This window comes from Stegostoma tigrinum, chromosome 22 (assembly GCF_030684315.1).
Source record: "Stegostoma tigrinum isolate sSteTig4 chromosome 22, sSteTig4.hap1, whole genome shotgun sequence".
Taxonomy (NCBI): domain Eukaryota; kingdom Metazoa; phylum Chordata; class Chondrichthyes; order Orectolobiformes; family Stegostomatidae; genus Stegostoma; species Stegostoma tigrinum.
This window is the reverse complement of record NC_081375.1, coordinates 8,881,801-8,900,317: the sequence shown is the minus strand read 5'-3', so window position 1 is coordinate 8,900,317 and position 18,517 is coordinate 8,881,801. Positions and strand designations below refer to the sequence as shown.

Below are 18,517 nucleotides of genomic sequence, written 5' to 3'. Positions count from 1 at the left end.
CTGGAGTCGTACCTGAGGACTGGAGAGAGGCAAATGTAATTCCTCTCTTCAAGAAAGGAAATAGGGAAATCCCCGGCAATTATAGACCGGTAAGTCTCACGTCTGTCGTCTGCAAGGTGTTAGAAAGGATTCTGAGGGATAAGATTTATGACCATCTGGAAGAGCATGGCTTGATCAAATACAGTCAACACGGCTTTGTGAGGGGTAGGTCATGCCTTACAAACCTTATCGAGTTTTTTGAGGATGTGACTAGAAAGGTTGATGAGGGTCGAGCTGTGGATGTGGTGTATATGGACTTCAGTAAGGCATTTGATAAGGTTCCCCATGGAAGGCTCATTCAGAAGGTCAGGAGGAATGGGATACAGGGGAACTTAGCTGCTTGGATACAGAATTGGCTGGCCAACAGAAGACAGCGAGTGGTAGTAGAAGGAAAATATTCTGCCTGGAAGTCAGTGGTGAGTGGGGTTCCACAGGGCTCTGTCCTTGGGCCTCTACTGTTTGTAATTTTTATTAATGACTTGGACGAGGGAATTGAAGGATGGGTCAGCAAGTTTGCAGACGACACAAAGGTCGGAGGTGTCGTTGACAGTGTAGAGGGCTGTTGTAGGCTGCAGCGGGACATTGACAGGATGCAGAGATGGGCTGAGAGGTGGCAGATGGAGTTCAACCTGGATAAATGCGAGGTGATGCATTTTGGAAGGTCGAATTTGAAAGCTGAGTACAGGATTAAGGATAGGATTCTTGGCAGCGTGGAGGAACAGAGGGATCTTGGTGTGCAGATACATAGATCCCTTAAAATGGCCACCCAAGTGGACAGGGTTGTTAAGAAAGCATATGGTGTTTTGGCTTTCATTAACAGGGGGATTGAGTTTAAGAGTCGTGAGATCTTGTTGCAGCTCTATAAAACTTTGGTTAGACCGCACTTGGAATACTGCGTCCAGTTCTGGGCGCCCTATTATAGGAAAGATGTGGATGCTTTGGAGAGGGTTCAGAGGAGGTTTACCAGGATGCTGCCTGGACTGGAGGGCTTATCTTATGAAGAGAGGTTGACTGAGCTCGGTCTCTTTTCATTGGAGAAAAGGAGGAGGAGAGGTGACCTAATTGAGGTATACAAGATAATGAGAGGCATGGATAGAGTTGATAGCCAGAGACTATTTCCCAGGGCAGAAATGGCTAGCACGAGGGGTCATAGTTTTAAGCTGGTTGGTGGAAAGTATAGAGGGGATGTCAGAGGCAGGTTCTTTACGCAGAGAGTTGTGAGAGCATGGAATGCGTTGCCAGCAGCAGTTGTGGAAGCAAGGTCATTGGGGTCATTTAAGAGACTGCTGGACATGCATATGGTCACAGAAATTTGAGGGTGCATACATGAGGATCAATGGTCGGCACAACATTGTGGGCTGAAGGGCCTGTTCTGTGCTGTACTGTTCTATGTTCTATGTTCTATGTTCTATGTTCTATGTTCTATCTCTGCTGATGGATGGTTGAGATAGAGACTTGGAATGGAGTTTACAGATATTTAAACTAATTACAGCCAAAGTTCTTGGATGAAGGATTGTGAAACAATTTTAGTCTAATTTGTTTGAGTGAATCTCTTTGGTGTTCTAATGAAGTTTTCAAAGTGCACCAAGGTTTTGTTGCTTGAATTTAAAGGAACCCAAAGTTCCTTAGCTCTTGTTCCTTGTCTATTTATAATAACCTAGTCTATGGAAAGGTTAATTAGTCTAGCCTTCATGACAGATTAATCACTGAATCACAGTGTTATGGCACAAAAAGAGGCCATTTGGCCCATCATGTCTATGCCAGCCCTTCAAATGGGCATCATGACCCACTGCCAGTTTCCTGGTATTTTTCCCCAGATTGACAGGGGTATTATTTCACCAGTTACCTTTCTGTCTCCCAGTGCATGGGCATCTGAGTGCTGTTCCTGCTTGACTCAGATTCTGACAGCTCCCAGCATTGCATTCACTGCTTCGATGCGGTGCCCTTTCTAACAGTCAGCTCCATTTGCCAAGAGAATATTATTCATTAGAGTTAACACCATTTGCAAATCATAGAACATCACTGGCATTTGTCAAAATAAACCATACTTGTAGACAGTTTCAGAGCACATATTTCAACCACAGCAATGAATAGACCACACATATCAAGCATTTAAATAGCACCATCTGTAACAACGTCATGAATGCTCATGCAATCTACATGAGCATTCACCCTATATTCTTGCTAGTGTTCTGTAAGACATGTTCCTGTATCTGCCACATCTTTTTAATATTATAGTCACCACCCTACTAAACCCATCCTCCACTATCCCCGCATGTTAAACCACATGAAACCCAGTCAAGATTAGTAGAATTAGACTGTTTATGTATCCACAGAAATTAGTCATTTTGTATCCATATGTGACTCTAAATAAATGAAATGTCAAAATATGGAATGATCACGTTGATCAAAATTTCACTAAGGATTTGAATTGTCCATTCATACAAGTATAAATCCGTTTTAATCAAACAACATCAATGGGATGCTTTGTGCGCTTTTTATCCTAATTAACAGATAATTTGAACTAACTGAAGGGGAACAGTTGTAGTTGCTTTGTGAAGCAGATCTACAATGTGCATTATATTTTCCCCAGTCCTCTGTAAGTGTTCCCTTCAAAACATCCTGGGATGGTGTAAGAATTTACCTTGCTTAGATTTAGAGCCCAGAACTCAAATCAGCGTCTCCTCTCTGCAATGGAAAAGACTCTGCTGTAAGAGAGCTCCTTTTAAGTGACTGCAATGGGTAGCATTTAGCCTTTAAGTCAAAAATTTCTGGATTCAATTCCCACTCCACAGATCTCAGCTCCAAATGTTAGGGTGCCTGAGCATAGAGGTTCATTTTGGAAATGGCAGTGTTGAATTGCGATGTTAAAGCCACTAAGAAGGTCACTGCAGTTCTCCTGAATAACTTGGGCAATATTTAGCAAGAAAACCCAATTACTTGGCTCTGTGCTCAGAGACGCTGTGTGCCTCAGGGAATGAATTGCTAGAGATAAACAGTTAAAAGTGATGTCAGCAAAATTGAAAAAGCAATGCCCCGGAACAGCAAGTTGTTTGGAGAGTTCAGAGGTAAAGAGTTCAGGGGCAGAGCTGAAAGTTGGAGTGAGCCAGGAGCAACTGCAAGTGCCACAGAATGAAATATATAAAATGAAGTCAGCACAAAGGAAGGTGCTAACTGATGATTAAATGGTGAGTTTTTTCAGAAAATGTTTTTGTTTATTTCTGTTGAGTTTAATCCAAAGACTCAGGCTTGTGGAGTATACATTCCTGTTCCATATAGAAACTCCAGAATACTTCTCATGTCCAAAACAACCATTTGTGCAAGGTGTGTTGTCAGCTGGAGTAACATGATCTCAGTGAAAGATGTCCTGCTGGATCTGGGGAATCAGTGAATTAGATGTCAGTTCAGGAACTTTCAGGGAGAAGTGACCATAGTATCGTAGGAATTAGATTATCTGTGAAAAACAACAAGGAGCAACACAAAGTGAAAAAATGAAACTGGAGGTAGTACAATTTCACTGAGATCAGTTGATCTGCTCCAGTAAATTTGAATCAAAAATTGGCAGACAAAAGTGTGACAGATCTCTTGGTTACTTCCAAAGAAAGACAATGCAGTTGGACTAAGTGGACTAAAATTTTATAAAGAGGACATAATAAAGAGGTTGTCTGATTTAAATTTGACAAGTTATCAGGACCAGAAAGAATACTTTTCAGAATAGTGAGGGAGGTAAGTTTGCAAATTATGGAGGCGCTAACCATAACCTTCCAAAATGTACATTTCCTTTCAAGCGCTTCAACTTTGCATCCTTGATTTTTCTCTCCCTTCTTCATCCAGTCTGTTATTTGTTTTAAATTCTCTCCTATTACTCCTTTAAAAACCAGAGTGGGAATAGGGAACTAAGTTGCACGATTGGCCATCATCGTATCGAATAGCAAAGCAGGCTCAAAGGGTTGAATGGCCTACCCCTGCTCTTGCTTCTTATGTTTCTTTTAAAATCAACAATAACAATCTCACACACCTCCATCACTTCCTGATTCACATTTTGTCAGACAGTACGGAAATTTTTTGGGGCCTGTAGATGCGTCCCGCCGTGACTTCTTTCCCTTCCTATTCCCTAGTTCCACACAAACTGATTCCTCATCACGATTAATCACATCTATATCAATTCTCACCTCTGCAATTGAATTCCCAGTCTTCATTGCTTTGCAGATGAAGTTTAATTTGGATAATTGCAAGGAATGATATTTTGGTAAAAGCACAGGGCAGGAATTATACAATTAAAAGTGGGTCCTTGGGTAGAGTTGTAGAACAGAAAGACCAAGGAGTTAAGGGACATAATTCTCTACAGTTTGCATAGTAGATAAAGAGGCATTTAGCATGCTTGCCTTCGTTGCTCGGTCCTTTGAGTATAGGAGTTGGGACATTAAGTTGAGGTTGTACAAGACATTGGTGAGACCTCTTCTGGAGTACTGTGTCCAGTTCTGGTCACCCTGTTATAGGAAGGATATCATTAAGCTGGAGAGGGTTCTGAAGGATTTACCAAGATGTTGCCAAGAATGTAGAATTTTGAGATATAAAAATAGACTGGAAAGGCTGAGACTTTTTCACTAAAGTGTAAGAGGTTGAGGGGTGACCTTATTGAAGTTTATAAAATCATTAGCATGTATAGATAAAGTGAATAGCAGGTGTCTTTTCCTCAGGTGAGGGATTTCAAGACAAAGGGGTATATTTTTAAGATGAGAGGAAAAAGAAATTAAAAAGACTTGAGAGGCAATTTTTTTACACAGAGAGTGGTTCGTGTGTGGAATGAACTGCCAGAAGAAGTGGTAGATGCAGGTACAGTTACAGCGCTTAAAAGGCAATTAGATGAGTAAATGAATAGGAAAAGTTTGGAGAAATATGGGCCAAGCACAGGCAGGTGGGACTAATTCAGTTTAGGATTATGGTTGGCATGGACTTGTTGGACCGAAGGGTCTGTTTCCATGCAGTTTGACTCTGTGACTCTATAACCACATCTCTGTGATAGCTGTCAACTCAAATTAATTTGTTTCTATTTATGGCGTCATCTCATTTATCTTCTTACAAATTTTGCATGCATTCAGATAAGAAGCCTTAAGCTTTGACTTTTTACCATTTTTATTCACTCAGGTTCTAATTCCTCCCGCACTGTTCTGTTTATATTCTTCGACCCTTCCTATTGCACTTTTATTATCATTCACCTCTTCACTACCCCGTAACTCTGCTCTCTTTTTCTCTTTAACTTTTTTGAAACTTTCCTTCAATTGAGCCTTCCCCTCCACTAATTAGCTGAAAACCCTATTTAAAATCCTAGTTGTAAGATTGACCAGGACACTGGTCCCAGTAAGATTCAAATGACGCCCATTCCAATAGAACAGCTGATAATGGGAACTGCAGATGCTGGAGAATCCAAGATAATAAAGTGTGAAGCTGGATGAACACAGCAGGCCAAGCAGCATCTCAGGAGCACAAAAGCTGATGTTTCGGGCCTAGACCCTTCATCAGATACGGGGATGGGGTGAGGGTTCTGGAATAAATAGGGAGAGGGGGGAGGCGGACCGAAGATGGAGCCTGGTTTGCTTCAGGACATGGTCGAGCAGTTTCAAGACTCCTCCCTCCGGACCAACCTCAGGAATCTCTCTCCCACTGCAACTCTCTTGTAATCTCTTCAGCCTTGAATCTGCTCGACCATGTCCTGAAGCAAACCAGGCTCCATCTTCGGTCCGCCTCCCCCTCTCTCCCTATTTATTCCAGAACCCTCACCCCATCCCCCTCTCTGATGAAGGGTCTAGGCCTGAAACGTCAGCTTTGTACTCTTGAGATGCTGCTTGGCCTGCTGTGTTCATCCAGCTTCACACTTTATTACCAATAGAACAGCTCTCTCTTTGCCTAGTGCTGGTGCCAGACCCCCATGAATCAGAATCCATTTCCCCCACACTAATTTGAACGATGTATTTACCTCTCTAATCTTACTTACTTTACACCAATTTGCAAGTGGCTCAGGTAGTAATCCTGAGGTTATTACCTCTGTGGTTTTGTTGTTTTTCTTTTACCTTAGCCTCGAGCTGCTCAGCAGAACCTTTGTACACTATGACAACTGGATCCTTCTTCTCCCTCTCCAACTTTCTCTCCAGCTTGGAAGAGGTTCTTAACTTGGCACAAGACAGGCAACACAGTTTGGAGGACTCTGTCTTTGCTCAGAGAGCAGCACCTATTCCCCTAACTATAGTTTCCCCTAATGCTGCTGCTGTTCTGTTTTCTCCCCTCTACATTTGAATTGCACTCTTAACTGTGGTGCTTTGGTCAGTTCACTCAATCTCATAAGAACATAAGAACCCTAAGCAGGATTAGGCCATCTGGCCCTTCGATCCCACTTCTCCATTCAATAAGATCACAGCAGATCTTTTCTTGGCTTCAGTTCCACTTGCCCACCCTCTCACCATAGCCTTAATTCCTTTTCTGCTCAAAAAAGTTATCGATCTTAGTTTTAAACACATTCACTAAGCAGGGAAATCCAAAGTTTCACAACCCTTTGGGTGAAGACATTCCTCCTCAATTCTCCCCCTAATTTCGGGGCTATGCCTCCTTATTCTAATTTCACCCACCAGTGGAAACAACCTCCTTGCTCCTATCTCATCTATTTCCTTCATAATTTTATATTATGAATTCCCCTCATTCTTCTAAATTCCAATGAGTATCATCCCAGTCTACTGAGTCTCTCCACATAAGCCAACCTTCTCAATTCCAAATCAACCAAATCAATCTCCTCTGCATCCTCTCCAATTCTAGTACATTCTTTCTCATGTAAGGAGATCAAAACTGCACACAGCACTCCAGATGTGGTCTCACCAGCACCCTCTACAACTGTAACATCACTTCCCTGCTTTTAAATTCAGTGCCTCTAGCAATGAAGGACAAAATTCCATTTGCCTTCTTATTTACCTGTTGTACCTGCAAGCCAACCTCCTGTGATTCAAGGACACCCAGGTCCCTCTGCACAGCAACGTGCTGCGATTTTTTACTGTTCAAATAATAGTCCTTTTTACTGTTATTCCTACCAAAGTGCATGACCTCATATTTAGCAATATTGTACCTGTTTTCTGGTCACGTTACTCTTTGGCTTTTACAGGTAGAAAAGGTTGAATGAGCTCTCTGGTTTTTATCCCATGCTCCTGTTGCTGCCCTATTCACACAGATACCCTCTCCCAACCTGCTTCCATAGCGATGCTGACTTGTAGCACACTCCTCCTAGTCTCTTTTCAAATGTCAATCTTTATTTTTTTGAGTTACATTCCTTTTGTGACCAGACAATTTTAGATGTGCATTCTTTCAACAATTATGAGTGGGTTATTTTTGCACAGCCCTTGTACTGTGGAGATTGAATATGAATTGTAATGTTTAATCTGTCAGGTTGCCAAAAACTTAATCTGAAACTTGCCTTGGTCAGGAAAGTGTCCAACTGAATAGTAGGGAAAGATGGGCAGGAAACACATCTTGCTGCTATCATATTTTTTAACCATGAGAATTCTGGGTTGATTTGATTCCTTCAGAATCTATTCATAAGGAGACATCTGTGTTACCTCCATCATTTCTAAACGCTGTGGGTTTGACTCATTATTTTAGAGCATTCAATGTCTTTAGTTCTATATTTTAGCTGTGGTTCAGTGTCCATGGAGATTTCCTCTGCTCGGTTATTTGTCCCAGAGTTGATTACTTTTTGTTCTAGTTCTGCTGAAATATAATCACAAGTTACTTATTAAATGTGATCTTCAGTCAGGTTGCCAGTTTATCTCGGTTACTATGGCTTCCTGCCCAAGGTTAGTGGTGATTAACATGACAGGAAATAAAACAGATGCAACACAGGAACTGCAGAACAAAGGAGTGAAAAAACACTTCACATAAACAGACATTTCATGGTATAGGTGCAGAGAGAATACAGCATATTACATCAGAATCGATGGGCTAAAGGACATTTTTCTGTGCTGAAGACCTCCATGACTCTATATGGATATACCACAGTCTGTGTACAGAAAGAATACAACTGCAGAGACAAAACAACACATATATATTGGGGGAAAGGCAATTACGATGAGATTAGGCAAGATTTAGGGAGCATGGGATGGGAAGGAAACTGCAGGGGATGGGCACATTAGAAATGTGGAGCTTATTCAAGGAAAAGCTCCTGTGTGTCCTAGATAAGTATGTACCTGTCAGGCAGGGAGGAAGCTGTAGAGCGCGGGAGACGTGGTTTACAAAGGATGTGGAATCTCTGGTCAAGAGGAAGAAGAAGGCTTATGTTAGGATGAGATGTGAAGGCTCAGTTAGGGCGCTTGAGGGCTACGAGGTAGCCAGGAAAGACCTAAAGAGAGAGCTCAGAAGAGCCAGGAGGAGACATGAGAAGTTGTTGGCGGATAGGATCAGGGTAAACCCTAAGGCTTTCTATAGGTATTTAAGGAATAAAAGAATGACGAAAGTAAGATTAGGGCCAATCAAGGATAGTAGTGGGAAGTTGTGTGTGGATTCAGAGGAGGTAGGGGAAGCACTAAATGAATATTTTTCAACAGTATTCACTCTAGAAAATGACAATGTTGTCGAGGAGAATACTGAGATACAGGCGACTAGACGAGGTGGGATTGAGGTTCACAAGGAAGAGGTATTAGAAATCCTTCAGAGGGTGAAGATAGATAAGTCCCCTGGGCCAGATGTGATTTATCCTCGGATCCTCTGGGAAGTCAGGGAGGAGATTGCCGAACCTTTGGCATTGATCTTTAACTCATCATTGCCTACAGGAATAGTGCCAGATGACTGGAGGATAGCAAATGTGGTTCCCCTGTTCAAGAAGGGGAGTAGAGAGAACCCTGGTAATTATAGACTAGTGAGCCTTACCTCAGTTGTTGGTAAAGTGTTAGAAAAGGTTATAAGGGATAGGATTTATAATCATCTCGAAAAGAATAAATTGATGAGGGATAGTCAGCACGGTTTTGTGAAGGGAAGGTCGTGCCTCACAAACCTTATTGAGTTCTTTGAGAAGGTGACCAAACAGGTAGATGAGAGTAAACCAGTTGATGTGGTGTATATGGATTTCAGCAAGGCGTTCGATAAGGTTCCCCACAGTAGGCTATTGTACAAAATGAGGACGAATGGAATTGTGCGAGATGTAGCAGTTTGGATCGGAAATTGGCTTGCTGAAAGAAGACAGAGGGTGGTAGTTGATGGGAAATGTTCATCCTGGAGACCAGTTACTAGTGGTGTACCGCAAGGGTCGGTGTTGGGTCCACTGCAGTTCGTCATTTTTATAAATGACCTGGATGAGGGCGTAGAAGGATGGGTTAGTAAATTTGCAGATGACACTAAGGTCGGTGCAGTTGTGGATAGTGACGAAGGATGCTGTAGGTTGCAGAGAGACATAGATAAGCTGCAGAGCTGGGCAGAGAGATGGCTAATGGAGCTTAATGCAGGCAAGTGTGAGGTGATGCACTTTGGTAGGAGTAACCAGAAGGCAAAGTACAGGGCTAATGGTACGATTCTTGGTAGTATAGATGAGCAGAGAGATCTTGGTGTCCATGTACACAGATCCTTGAAAGTTGCCACCCAGTTTGACAGGGCTGTTAAGAAGGCATACAGTGTTTTAGTTTTTATTAATAGAGGGATCGAGTTCCGGAACCAAGAGGTTATGTTGAAGTTCTACAAAACTCTGGTGCAGCCGCACTTGGAATATTGCGTACAGTTCTGGTCACCACATTATAAGAAGGATGTGGAAGCTTTGGAAAGGGTGCAGAGGAGATTTACTAGGATGTTGCCTAGTATGGAGGGAAGGTCTTACGGGGAAAGGCTGAGGGACTTGAGGCTGTTTTCATTCGAGAGAAGAAGGTTGAGAGGTGACTTAATTGAAACATATAAAATAATTAGAGGGTTAGATAGGGTGGATAGGGAGAGCCTTTTTCCTAGGATGGTGACGGCGAGCATGAGGGGGCATAGCTTTAAATTGAGGGGTGAAAGATATAGGACAGATGTCAGAGGTGGTTTCTTTACTCAGAGAGTAGTAAGGGAATGGAACGCTTTGCCTGCAATGATAGTAGATTCGCCAACTTTGGGTACATTTAAGTTGTCATTGGACAAGCATATGGACGTACATGGAATACTGTAGGTTAGATGGGCTAGAGATTGATATGACAGGTCGGCACAACATCGAGGGCCGAAGGGCCTGTACTGTGCTGTAATGTTCTATGTTCTATGTTCTATACAGAATGGTTAAAATGCAGATAGAATACAGCAGATCTACAGCAAAGTACAGACAGAGAGTGAGAGAGAGAACAGAGGAAGTATGCACCATGGCAAGATTTAGGGAGCATGGGATGGGGAAGGAAACTGCAGGGGATGGGCACATTAGAAATGTGGAGCTTATTCAAGGAAAAGCTCCTGTGTGTCCTAGATAAGTATGTACCTGTCAGGCAGGGAGGAAGCTGTAGAGTGCGGGTGCCGTGGTTTACGAAGGAGGTGGAATCTCTGGTCAAGAGGAAGAAGAAGGCTTATGTTAGGATGAGATGTGAAGGCTCAGTTAGGGCACTTGAGGGCTACGAGGTAGCCAGGAAAGACTTTAGAAAGCCTTAAGTCAAAAACATAGCAGGATGGAAGTCCCACTGGCCAAAAAAAAGGGCGAAAATTCCCCTCTTTCAAGGACATAAGGGAATCACTTTATTTTATTACAATAACATGGAATCTCTCATAAATATTTATCATAAATATTTAATATAAAAATATTAAGCTCTTTCGCCCTCAATTTCACCTCCAGCAACCATTGCACACACTGTAAGAATTTAAAAAAAGTAGGACAAATCCAATCCGACCAATCATAGCCCCAACAGTCCACTCTCAAACATTAGTACAGTGATGGAAGGTGTCATCAACAGTGCTATCAAGCAGAACCTCAGAAATAACCCAAGACAGTAGGAACTGCGTTGAAGGGTCTAGGCCCGAAACGTCAGCTTTCCTGCTCCTCTGATGCTGCTTGGCCTGCTGTGTTCATCCAGCTCTACACCTTGTTATCTCAGAAATAACCCGCTCAGTGACACCCAGTTTGGGTTCCGCCAGGGCCACTCAGTTACTGACCTCATTGTAGCCTTGGTTCAAACATGGACAAAAGAGTTGAATTTATCAGGCGCTACCTGTCCTTTAACCAAAGAGCATTGTACTAATTATGATCCTCATTTTCTTCGTTGGAATGGAAACATTGTTTTCCCTTGACTCTTGATATTCCAGATTTATGCTTGTCCTGTGAACCATTCTTGAGTTGCTCTGTCTGAAAAATTTAATCATGTAAGATTCACTCCCTTTGAGAGAGTTATATTGCACATCCAACAACAATAGTATTGGACTCTTACCTTCATTTAAATATCTATCAATAACCCAAAATGCCATGACTCTTTGATATGTCACCTCCAATTCCACTTTTCAACAGTGACAAGAATGAAATTCCAGTTGCCTGTTTTTCACAATTTCCTAATCCTGGGATCATCAATATTGCTCGTTTTTGGAAACATCTTTCTCCACAACCATTGTGAAATACTTACTGTTAGAAAGTGGTGACAGACAGGAAAGGTGCTCATGGTAAGGTCAATGGATGACAATTAGTACCAACCATTTACTGTGTTACTTAAAGTGCTGAAATCTCTCACCGATGAAATGAGAGATAAAATCTCAATCATGTAGTTCATACCCGAACAGTTAGAATAAACTGAAGAACCAATGGACCATTCATTATGTTGAACTATCTATCCCACTACTCTGTCCGTTGTTTTCCTGACTGGATTCCTATTTCCCATTTCCCTTAACTGTGAATTCTGCAATGACATTTAGCTTCTTTTGAAACACACAAAACAAGGATTCACCATCCAGGAACAAGCAGCCCACTTGATTGGCACCACATCCACAAACATCCGCTCCCTCCACCACCGATGCTCAGGACCAGCAATAAAGAGTTAAAAGACTTCATAAATAACCATTCTTTACCTGCAGGTTGTTGCCCATGTAGACAGACTGAAGTTGACACTGGGAACTATGTGATAAAGTATTTGCTCTGAGGTCAATAAACATTGCTAAAATGTGTGCCCTGTTGAAAATCAGCCAGTTATCAGAAACCTTGCCAACTAAAAATATTAAGCTCTTTCGCCCTCAATTTCACCTCCAGCAACCATTGCACACACTGTAAGAATTTAAAAAAAGTAGGACAAATCCAATCCGACCAATCATAGCCCCAACAGTCCACTCTCAAACATTAGTACAGTGATGGAAGGTGTCATCAACAGTGCTATCAAGCAGAACCTCAGAAATAACCCAAGACAGTAGGAACTGCGTTGAAGGGTCTAGGCCCGAAACGTCAGCTTTCCTGCTCCTCTGATGCTGCTTGGCCTGCTGTGTTCATCCAGCTCTACACCTTGTTATCTCAGAAATAACCCGCTCAGTGACACCCAGTTTGGGTTCCGCCAGGGCCACTCAGTTACTGACCTCATTGTAGCCTTGGTTCAAACATGGACAAAAGAGTTGAATTCCAGAGGTGAAGTGTGGCTGACTGCCTTTGACATCAAGGCTAACAAAAGCGGGTTAAAGGCGAAGAATACTGCAGCAAGTAATTCACCTCCTGACTCCCTGTCCATCATCAACAAGGCACAAGTCAGAAGTGTGATGGAATACTGCCCATTTGCCTGGGTGAGTGCAGCTCCAAAAACACACAAAAAACTTAACATTATCCTTGAAAAAGCAGCCCGCTTGATCAGCACGACATCCAAAATTAACCACTACCTCTGCCACGGATGCTCAGTAGCAGCTATGTGTACAATATACAAGATGCACATGGAGAAATTCATCAAAGCACCCGAGACAGCACCTCCTAAGCCCATGACCACTTCCATCCAGAAGGACAAGGACAACAGATACATGGGAACACCAGCCCTAGCAAGCTCCCCTTTGAGCCAATCGCCATCCTGACTTGGAAATATATAGCTGTTCCTTCACTTGTCCCTTGGTCAAAATCCTGGAATTTCCCCGCTATGGGCATTGTGTGTCAACCCTCAGCAAATTGACTGCAGTGGTTCAAGAAAGCAGCTCGCCACCACTTTCTGAAAGGCAACCAGGAATGGGCAATAAATGCTGGCCAGCCAATGAAGCCCATGTCCCATGAATAAGTAAAACTGAAGATGGACAAATGATTACAGCTCCATTCATTTGGGCCATGCCACATCACCTTCGCAACCATCATTGACAATCACTCATGAGTGTGATTGTCCACCTGTGTCACTGTCCTGGGTTCTGTAGGTCCTTATGTTGCCGATGAGGCCGATCCTAGAACCACATCTCCAACAATATATTTGGCGGGTATTTCCGGGAAGTGGGAACATGGGAATACTGTTGCACATTAGCAGACACATTGTCTTTGACAGAAGGTAGATCCAGTTTCAGTGGCAAGACAATCATGATGACTGGGGATCTTCCCACTGCTGTTGTCTTCATCTGCTGTCACAGCCATATGTCATATGGAATTGTCAGCCTGAATCACTGCCAAGGACTTGTTTTGGATTGTACTTTGTCTAGGGCCTCCCCTCTGACGTTACAGATGCAAGTGGCCCTGCCAGGAGTTGAGAGCTCCCAATAACATTGATCTGGGGATCACTCAATCCCCTCCACTATAGCAAGGTGGCAAATCACCAGATTGCAATGAATCAGTGACACAGACAGTCAGCAACAGATTAGAATGGAAAATTAACATTAGGGTTTGACTTTTCTTATTTCTCTTTTGCAGGATTTGGGCATTACTAGCAAGGCCAGTATTAATTATCTACCCTGAATGTCCTCGAACCAAGCGGCTTGCTCAGCTATGGTAGAGGGCAGTTTATGATCAACCACAGTTCTGTGGATCTGGAGTCACATATGGCCAGACCCAGTAAGGACAGCAGACTTCCTTCCCATAAAAGATATTAGCAAAGCAGACCATGTTTTGCAAAAAACCCCTGAGTGGCATAGCCATCACTACTGCTACTAGATTTTATTTGAATTCAGGATTTATTTATTTGCTAAATTTCAATTCCTCAGCTGCTGGTAGGGTTTGAGTGTTGGCTCCTGGATTATGGGTCCAATAATATAACTGTTGTTTATCATTCCTTAAATTCCTAGCAATTTACTGTACATAAGGCCATTCAGCCCATTATGCCTGTGCCAGTACTCTGAACAAGTGAGCCAGTTAACTCAATGCAATACCTCAACTAGCTCCACTCATTCTCCTCTTCAAAGATCCTAACAATGTACAGAGAGCACTAGGTTGACCACCATTATCCATGACAACAATTTCTACCTGTTATTGTTCATGTCACAATCAAAATACCTTCACCATACACTGACCTGTAAGCCTAATCAAATAGAAAGCAAATCACAGCACAGTGTATTGGAAATTAACTGGTCATTAGTGAACAGCAGCAGAGGAAGTTCAGGTTCCCACCCTCGGATCTGAATGGATTTGTTTTGTGTTAGATTTTGTTCAGTCTGTCTTCCATTCTCAGCAGTTTGTTTTATTTCAGGTTTCCAGTAATTATCTATCTTTAATTGCCCAGGCTATTGAACTCTTACATTGAATCTTTTATTGTCATATGTATTCAATGTAAAATATAGTGAAAAGTGGGTACTGTCACCATGAATAGGCACCACTCACATTAACTCAAAATAAAAAATAAAGCAAGATCGTGTAAAGAGTGTCCAACTTTCGTCAATGTACAAGAGAGTTAGGACATTCTGTCTGCATTATCAGTCAACTCCAAACCCCAAACAGTCTATCTCTTTACTTTGTGCTGATTGAGAAATACAGAAATATTTCACAATGTCATTGAGAGAAGGGGGTGTGATTTATATTTTCACATTGCCATGGTCAGTAACCTATTCCTCCATTGGTTTGGTCAGAGTTGTGTAATATATAAGTACCCTCTTTGGTCAGGTCAGACTTTCAGAGCATAGTAATCCCCTTAGCTGCAGCAACATCTCACTTTGTGTTCTCAGCAACTCAGCCTATGAGAATCCTGGAAAATGATGACCAAGTATTTCCTCCTTGTTTTAGTTTCTCAGTTTTATTTTTGCAAATGCGTTTTGACAGGTAAGTAAGTCTTGTATTCAATTTTTAATGAACTTCTCTTTTTTGCCCCATTAATCTCTCTTCCCAACCCTCTCCAGGAGATTTTGAGTACGTGCTGGTTTTGACCCCTGGGGTGTGGACATCTCACCAAACTGATCCAGTGTTCAAGCTAAGATAGTGAATACCAGGCTGCGGACAAAAAGGCTCCATCATAGCTGTGTTGCATTCTGACAGGGATATTTCCGCAGTACTGACTAGTTAGAGATCAAGTCTGAGATTCCTGTCATCTGGGTTACTCAGCCTCCCACTATCGCTCTGTGTGGGAAGAGGTAATCCAAGTATATTCTCAGGGAGGCAATTGTGATTGGTTTGCAGGGCTATTCAGACCAGCTTACTCACCAACATTTGAAAATGCAAAAAATTCAGGATTTTTAAATGTTGTTTAAAAATAAGGAGGTTATGCTGCAGCCTTTTAGGGTATTGGTGAGGCCACACCTGAAGTATTTGACCTCCTTATTTGAGAAAGGATGTACTGGCATTGGACGGAGTGCAGAGGAGGTTCACTAGGTTGATTCTTGAATTGCGGGGTTTGGCTTATGGGGCTAAACTCATAAGAATTTAGAATAATGAGGGTGGATCTTTGAGAAATATATAAAACTGAGGAGGGATTAAAAGCAGGGAGGTTGTCTCCACTAAAACAACAAGGTGTAGAGCTGGATGAACACAGCAGGCCAAACAGCATCATAGGAACAGGAAAGCTGATGTTTCGGGCCTAGACCCTTCGTCAGAAATGGGGGAGGGGAAGAGGGTTCTGAAATAAATAAGGGGAGAGGAAGAGGTGGATAGAAGGTGGATAGAGGAGAAGATAGGTGGAGAGGAGACAGACCAGTCAATGAGATGGGGATTGAGCCAGTAAAGGTGAGTGTAGGTGGCGGGGGAGGGGGCGGGGTAGAGAGGAGATAGGTCAGTCCAGTGAGGATGGACAGGTCAAGAGGACGGGATGAGGTTAGTAGGTAGGAGATGGGGGTAGGGCTTGAGATGGGAGGAGGGGAGAGATGGAAGGGCAGGTTAGGGAGGCGGGGACGAACTGGGCTGGGTTTGGGATGCGGTAGGGGGAGGGGAGATTTTGAAGCTTGTGAAGTCCACATTGATACCATTGGGCTGCAGGGTTCCCAAGCGGAATATGAGTTGCTGTCCTTGCAACCCGTGGGTAGCATCGTTGTGGCAATGCAGGAGGCCCAGGATGGACATGTCGTCTGCAGAATGGGAGGGGGAGTTGAAATGGTTCGTGACTGGGAGGTGCAGTTGTTTAGTGCAAACTGAGCGTAGGTGTTCTGCAAAGCGGTCCCCAAGCCTCCGCTTAGTTTCCCTGATGTAGAGGAGGTGGCAATGGGTACAGTGGATACAGTATACCACATTGGCAGATGTGCAGGTGAACATCTGCTTGATGTGGAAAGTCTTCTTGGCGCCCAGGATGGGGGTGAGGGGGGAGGTATGAGGGCAGGTGTAGCACTTCCTGCGGTTGCAGGGAAAAATGCTGGGTGTGATGGGGCTGGAGGGGAGCGTGGAGCGAACAAGGGACTCACGGAGAGAGTGGTCCCTCCGGAAAGCAGATAAGGGTGGGAAAGGAAAAATTTCTTTAATGATGGTGTTGGAGTGCAGATGGCGGAAGTGTCAGAGAATGATGCTTGGATCTGGAGGTTGGTGGGGTGGTACGTGAGGACGAGGGGGATTCTGTTTTGGCTTTTTTTATTGCGGGGAGGGGGTATGAGGGATGAGTTTCTGGAAAAGCAGGAGACACAGTCGAGGGCATTCTCGACTACTGAGTGGCATATGTTGAGGTCCTTGAAAAACAAGGACATCTGAGATGTATGGGAGTGGAATGCCTCATCATGGGAGCAGATGCAGCAGAGGCAAAGGAATTGGGAATAGGGGATGCCATTTTTGCAGGAAGGTGAGTGGGAGGAAATGTATTCTAGTTAGCTGTGGGAGTCGGTGGGTTTGAAATGGATATCGGTTTCCGAGTGGTTGCCAGAGATGGAGACAGAGAGGTCCAGGAAGGAGAGAGAGGTATTAGAGATGGTTCAGGTGAACTTAAGGTTGGGGTGGAAGGTGTTGGTGAAGTGGATGAACTGTTCGAGCTCCTCATAGGAGCACAAGGCAGCACCAATATAGTCATCAGTGACAGAGGAAGAGGTGGGATTTAGGGCCAGCATAGGTACGGAAGAGGGATTGTTCCAAGTAACCTACAAAGAGGCAGGCATGGAGGACTACCCATGGCCACCCCCTTTGTCTGTAGGAAGTGCGAGGAATTGAAAGAGAATTTGTTGAGGGTGAGGATGAGTTCAGCTAGGCAGATGAGGGTGTCAGTGGAGGGGAACTCGTCAGGTCTGCGAGACAGGAAGATGGAGGGCCTTTAGGCCATCTGCATGAGGAATGCAGGTGATAGGAACTGGACGTCCATGGTAAAAATGAGGTGTTGCGGAATGGGCAATTGGAAGTTCTGGAGGAGGTGGAGAGCGTGGGTGGTGTCACGGGCGTAGGTAGGGAGTTCCTGGACCAAGGGGAGAAAATGGAGTCCAGACAGGTGGAGATGGGTCCGTGGGGCAGGAGCAGGCGGAGACAATGGGTCAACCAGGGCAGTCAGGTTTGTGGATTTTGGGAAGGAGACAGAAGCGGGCCGTGTGGGATTGGGGAATGATGAGGTTGGAGGCTGTGGGTGGGAGGTCACTGAAGTGATGAGGTTGTGGGTGGTTTGGGAGATAGTGGTTTGCCGTTCGGGAGTGGGGTCATGATCAATGGGGCGGTCAGAGGAGGTGTCAGAGAGCTGGCGTCTGACCTCAGCGAAGTAGCGGATAGTGCGCCATACTACAACTGCGCCTCCCTCGTCTGCGGGTTTTATGGTGAGGTTGGGATTGGAGTGGTGGGAGCGGAGGGCTGCACGTTCTGCGGGGGAGAGGTTGGAATGGGTGAGGGGGTGGAGAGGTTGAGGCAATTGATGTCATGACGGCAGTTGGAGATGAAGAGGTCGAGGGAGGGTAGGAGGGCTTGGGATGGTGTCCAGGCGGAGGGGTCAGTGGAGGAAGGGTTAGGCTCACGGTTGAAGAAGGAAGCACGGAGGCGGAGGCGGCGGAAAAACTGCTCAACGTCTAAGCGTGACCACTATTCGTTGATGTGCGGGTGGAGGGCGACAAAGATGAGCCCTTTACTGAGGATGGATCGTTCAACCTCAGTAAGGGGGAGGTCTGGGGCAATGGTGAAGACTTAGCACAGGGCTCGGTGTTGCTGTCTCCTCTGGAGTTGCTGGCTGTAGAGGTGGTGGGCGTTGCATCAGTGTCCAAGGTGGGT

General features: G+C 44.0%; 1 protein-coding gene across 3 annotated transcripts in view; it reads left to right on the top strand.

The window, feature by feature from the left end:
• The first annotated feature begins 3,111 nt into the window (after positions 1–3,111).
• The window catches only part of LOC125463484 (beta-2-glycoprotein 1-like), a 52,952-nt gene continuing 37,546 nt past the window's right edge, over positions 3,112–18,517 (top strand). For 2 of the 3 annotated variants that reach the window (XM_048554775.2, XM_048554774.2), the window contains exon 1: positions 15,028–15,190. In XM_048554775.2, the coding sequence (XP_048410732.1) occupies positions 15,124–15,190 (67 nt within the window). In that variant the 5' untranslated portion in view covers positions 15,028–15,123. Of the gene's footprint in view, positions 3,228–15,027; positions 15,191–18,517 lie in introns of those variants that run through there. The other variant, XM_059653622.1, reaches the window with a different exon arrangement.